At 31.3% G+C, this 6071-nt stretch overlaps 1 protein-coding gene across 1 annotated transcript; it reads right to left on the reverse strand.

Annotated features, from left to right (window-relative positions):
• Positions 1-1700: 1700 nt before the first annotated feature.
• On the reverse strand, positions 1701-5353 carry LOC132749207 (uncharacterized). The gene is made up of 2 exons (XM_060738924.1): positions 5199-5353; positions 1701-4079 (listed from the first exon to the last, which is right to left on the reverse strand). Exon 2 carries the CDS (start codon positions 4076-4078, stop codon positions 1958-1960), a length of 2121 nt encoding a protein of 706 aa, XP_060594907.1. The 5' UTR covers position 4079; positions 5199-5353; the 3' UTR covers positions 1701-1957.
• Positions 5354-6071: the final 718 nt, after the last annotated feature.

The following is a 6071-nucleotide window of genomic DNA, read 5'->3' on the forward strand; positions in this document are numbered from 1 at the left end:
GAAATGATGTTTTTTAAAGCCATTTTTGTTAAAAAACATAGACTGTTTGTTCACAATATTTGCCGATAATCGGCGCCATTTTGAAAATGCACCAAATTAAACATCAAATATTTCCAAATTACATCGTGAAATATTATAATATTTTTACATGATCCGATTTAATAACATCTTTCCTCTGTACAATTTCTATTTTGTCATTGAATAATGCATGAATGTAAAAAAGCTCATGAAACTCAGACCTGTCTTCAAATATGAGCAGTAGATTTTTACCTTGACACCGGGAACGAAAAATTTCTAATTTCATTGCAAATCTATAAAATTGTTACTTTTAAAGAAAAACTGATAATATAATGTAGCCAGAGTTAGTTTTTTAGTATTTTTTTTATTGATTTAACAAAAAATTATCTTATAATTTGTTTATTGAATGGTGATGTGCTATGCCATATCACGGTCGGTAGATAACCCAATCACGTGACTCAACCGAGACAGCATTTTTCGTAAAATTGGTCTGTCTCCAGACCATTCTATTTGAAAGACCCTGCTTAAATTTAAACATGTATATAATTGTCATGAATATCTTCTTACTTCTCCATTTAATGATTGGTCGATTATCGAATTCGGAGAAATTAACAATGTACAACAATCACAATTATCCTTACACTTCAGCGCCATTTTTAAGACGGATCCCAACAATTTATTTCACAGTTTACATTTATCTTGAACTTTTTTTAAAGCCTATTGGTTAAATAAACCTGCATGTACTGTTTAAAGGTTATGGCATGTTCAGATTGATGCATTCGTGTCTGATAGGCCTACTTGTGTTACATTTGATTATTTAATGACTATTTGATTATTTATTCAATCGATAATTGTCGGAATCCGAAGTAAATCATACGGATTTTAAAGTATCATGGCAAAACGGTAAAAAAACATGGTTTATGTATAACTTAAAGTTACCGAAGCAACACTTGCCTAACTAGCCTCGGTGATGAGGCGTTTAGTCTCTTAGTTACAAACTGAAGGTTATAGGTTCGAATCTTAATGAAAAATTATTTTTTATGTTCACAGTTTTTTTTGTTGTTTTTTTTTAACTATTTTTTTTCTTTTGCGAAACTTGACTACTACTAAGTTTTTGTGCATGCCAATTAACCTGTAAATTCTAATTTCCTGTAAATTCCTCTATCTTACATTCCTGTTTTGCTTGTAAATTAACTTTACAAAAATGTGGTTATCTTTACCTTGAATTATGTACTATGTATATATGTAAAACCCTGTTACGACAACATCAGTATACGCGACTGTATTTTGTTCATTTTAATTTTAAATGCTTTGATTCATTGCGCCAATGACAATATGATTTAATTTATTTGTATGTATTATGATCATAACAATTGTTTGTTTATTTTTGTTTCTTATTATTTTATCTTTTGTTCATATCGGATACTTGTTTAAAGCTTATGTTTTGTACTGTTACCTTAACTGATTGTAAATAAATGTTGTCTTATTGTCTTACTATAGCACTTTGCTTATGTAGGGGAATAAATTACATGATTCCCCCACCCCATTTATATTAAAATTCCTATTATTTATTCCCTTTACCGCCAGGTGTATAAAAATCTGTAAAATAAGTTGAATTTTATCTCACTTGTCTTATTTTGGAATAATCAATACTTTAATATGTCATAAAAAACAATAAAGCATACATTTCTGAAATTTTATCTTTTTTATCACAAGCCACACATTATTTAACAGTGAAAACTAAGTTATTTCATTTGCAACAATGCGACAATAGTTTCATTATCTCCAAAATTTGTAAAACAACTTTCAGGAATAGTTAAACTACATTTATATTTGATGTTTGTCTCATCCGAAAGACTAACCATATCACAGTCCATGTACGATCTAGATCTGTTATAGTCAAAATCTACTTCATGTACAGAATATAGTAGAAAGAAAGTTAATCCTTTACCTTTCGGAGACACTTTGCAAGTAAACGGCAGATATGAAATTTTGCTGCATTGTTTCTTTCTCTTTGTTGAATAGAAAGCATGTAACACTGCAATGCTTCATTGTACTTGTTTTCCTGTTCCATGCACTGACCAAGCAAATTCAAAGTTGTTTCCCTGTGACCAAAGTTACCACCTTGCACGATAATTTTCAGAAGGTTATTCAGTGCTCGTTGTCGATCCTGGTATCTATGGAGCTTACCGTATGTCTTGTACTGTAAAAAGTACAGATAAGGCAGGGAGTCAACTACAGCATAATTCATCCATTGACTGTCTATAAGACTTCTGTGTTGCATGTCATCTCTTGTCGATCTCATCATTTCATATTGTAGTTCACGAGGAACACAGTTGACTTCTATCTGCAGGAATCTGACACAAAATGATACGATATCAAATATGCAATTTTCATTTTGTTCACAGCATTTCCTTTTAAATTCTGCAGACAACAAACTTTTCAATGGATAAGACCAACAACTACATACGGCTTCAACAACATCAGGGTTATACCGACTTTCAGTTTGTCTCAGAATGAACTCTGTTCTATCCATATCACCTACACGGTAGAATACAGATGCTAGTTTCAGTCTGCCAGATGTTACATCTGAGTCCAAACCTAATGAGAGGTACATTAGTGATGAATACGGAACTTGATTATTCTGTACAATACTTGAAGACACAATAATGGAACCAAGTGTTGAAGAAAGAACCTTCATCAGACAACGGCTTGCAAACTGCTCCAGTCTATTTCCAAATATACTGTAGTTTGCTAGTTTTATAATAACTTGTTTGAGCCTTTCTATGTTACTGTGTGGCAAGTGTATTGTGTATGCAAGAATTGTCAACTGACTTTTGCTTATCACTTTCGCTAAATTTAGGAGTAGCAGACTCGAACATTCTTCATTGACAGCACGAGAATCAAGGATCGCATGGGGAATCAAAGGGATTCGGTTGAGTTTGACCTGTAGTCTATAGCCCAAGTCATCAATGGTAATTCGAAGCAAACATCTAGCATCACCCTGTATTGTGTCACCTATCTTCCTTAAAAGGTTGTCTTTTTCTTCGTTTGTAAATTGTCCGGCCATTAGATTGTTTTCAGAAATGATGAAATGCGGGCAATTTTCGTTTTGAACAAAGCCACGCAGTTTAAGCAAGCAAAATGTTAAACATGTAAAAAGATTTTTATTTTCCCAAATGTTTCGTTCTGTATTTTCTATACAGTGTAACATTGCAGTCTTACACATAAAACTAGACAAAGCACTTTCTTTCTGAGGATCCAGAAAAGTTTTTAAGATAATTTTCATTAAAACGTAACATTGTAATTGTGTTATATTTAGAGAAAACATTAAGCATCTTTCTCCTAATGATGTCGATATTCTCCATTCTAGTTCCGGGTAAGTACTTATCTTACTGCTAGCACCAACGACAAAACATTCATTGTCAGCGACATATCTTTTCATAGCTGGCGATAGCAAACTCCCTATACCTTGGCTTTCTAAGAATTGCGATGCTGATTGCGGCCATGAATTACAAGGAAAAGCATACACAATGTCAGTGTCAGTGTATTCTTCACCACCAGGTACGGCATTAGAAGGTCCGTGACGCTCGGCATCTTCACGAATGCCACTCAATAATGTATTTCTCAACAATATCCTTCCAACACCATCCCTGATGTAATTTTCACTTGGAATGATTGTTTCAAAAAGAGGTACATCAGATCGAAGTAGTTGTAGAAAACAATATCCAGATGTTACATTTTCATTTTGTATCATCAGAAGATTATTTTTTCCTTGTTTCCATTCGGACCAGTCCTGCATCACATTATAATCATACTTTACTATAACCGTGTCAACGTCTGAATTAAGTCCTATAGTAGTTGTGCCTTCAGACTGACTTCCAAGGTAATGTATAGTTGCGTTTCTACAAGTTGATCTAAATGTGACTGTAGTAATACTCGCCATCAGCATGTTTACTCTTCTTCTGTTCATCACCATTTCTTCATTGACACCAACATCCTCTAATACCTCAGATAACTTCAGTGACAATGTGTTACTATATTCAGGTGATTGAAACATTCTGAAATGTTAAAATTAAATATATTCTAGTATTCTTGTCACAATAAGGAAAGAATTGTTTTGTCAGAATTTGTGTGTTGCATTCAAATACATGTATAAAACTTGCGTAAAAGTTGGCCTTGACATTGACATTAAAGATATACTGTGCTCAAATTCGGTATTAGACAATAATTATTGATAATTGCTACACAGTATCTTTGTAAATATCTTTTGACTTCAAACAAAGTAGATATGTTACACAATAGATTATCACAATATCAATATATAGACTGCGTGTCATTTATTCAAATTACACATATTAAGAATGTCATTGATTTTCTGTGATAAAAATACTTTACTTAAGGATGAGCAAAGTACATCTTTAAAAGTTTGATAAAATGACACTTATCAGGAATATCTTCTTTAGGTAACCAAACTTAACGCCACTCCACTCCATAAGATAACAGAAAATCTACCGTACTAATATTCCAAAATCTCTCTTCAAAAGCATAAAATTGTTGAAACTGTAATTCTTTAATCCGAGTTACTTCTAGTACCACATGGTACAGGTTTTTCAGAATCTGTGATCAGTTGAAGGTGGCTTATCAGAATTGAACAGATTAACAGATCTGATCAGATGATTGTTTATTTGAGAATAAATCAAATCTAATAGTTTTTTTAAAGTCGTAAGCTGTGTTTCAATGACCACTTAAGAGAATGCAAAAGAATCATAAATGAATAATAGATCAATTGATTCATTAAAATATCGACACGATGCAAGTATTTTACCAAAGTATTTAATCGAACAAGTTTTAAAAAAAGGTTTAAAGTACGCACAAGTTTTACTTTCTATTTCGATTTCGAAAAAGAAAGAAGAAAAAGAAAATATAGATATAGACATTACATTACCAGGTATCATATAGAAAATGAATGATATTTTCATAATATATATAACAGTATAAGAAAATACTTTGTACTAATGGAAAATTATTCTAAATATAAGTATGATTCATCAATACCTTGTGAATCGATACATTTACGCCTTGTTTAACATATATCAAATAACACTTAATGATAACAAAAAGAAATTACAGTTTACGTAAATACAAGATGAGAATAAATTAGTATAAAATAAACTTACTTTCAATTATCTTCAGATGTGTCTTCAGTAATAAATAAAACCTTCCAAACAAGATTTTTACACAACCTTTGCTAACATTTATTGTAAATTATCCTCTTTCGATTTTAAAACTCCAATCGCAACTTTTCAGTCCTTTCCGTCATACTTCGGAACACGTGAATATTTCGGTGTTAAATAGTGAGGTAGTGTCTTCTTCTTTTTTGGTTATGTCATAGTTTATTTCATTATATTGTGTAAAAGTCGGCTTAAATCAAGTTATAGTATAAACAAAATGGTACAAAAAATAATTATTATTTTGTTTTCAGAAAATAATCTCCATGTCAATGAACATTACTATAATGGTTCTGATTGAAAGACATATATTTTTCCATGAAAATTATCATAATATTTCCAAACTTCACAATTAATTTCAAACAAAAGCATTGCTTACTAGGATAACACCCTCTGTTTCTGTAAACATCAAGTGACGATTTAGAACTTATTGATATAATTAATCGGCGAAAAATTCCGAATTTAAAAGTTCACGGTTTAAATACATTTTGTAATTTCTTGTATTAGTGGTAATACATTTGTACCAGTGTTCCTGCATGTCATTTACTGGTTGTCATACAGTCATACTGGCAACACTTTGCTTATAAAGTAAGGTCATATATTGACTTTAACAGTGTTAATTAATGCTTTGCTCGTATAAGTGGTCATACCTTGTCTTTACCATTGTCCATACTGGTCTACATAAACATTTATAACAACAAATTTGTGGAATATATGTGAATTCAGCTTTCTGTATGAGCATTCTTTATATACATGTATATACATATATATTTTAATTTTGATTATATTTGATAGTTTATTTACTTTATCAACACTGAACAA

Source organism: Ruditapes philippinarum, unplaced genomic scaffold (assembly GCF_026571515.1).
Source record: "Ruditapes philippinarum isolate M1 unplaced genomic scaffold, ASM2657151v2 ctg10760_1_1_1_1, whole genome shotgun sequence".
In the NCBI taxonomy this organism is placed as follows: Eukaryota; Metazoa; Mollusca; class Bivalvia; order Venerida; family Veneridae; genus Ruditapes; species Ruditapes philippinarum.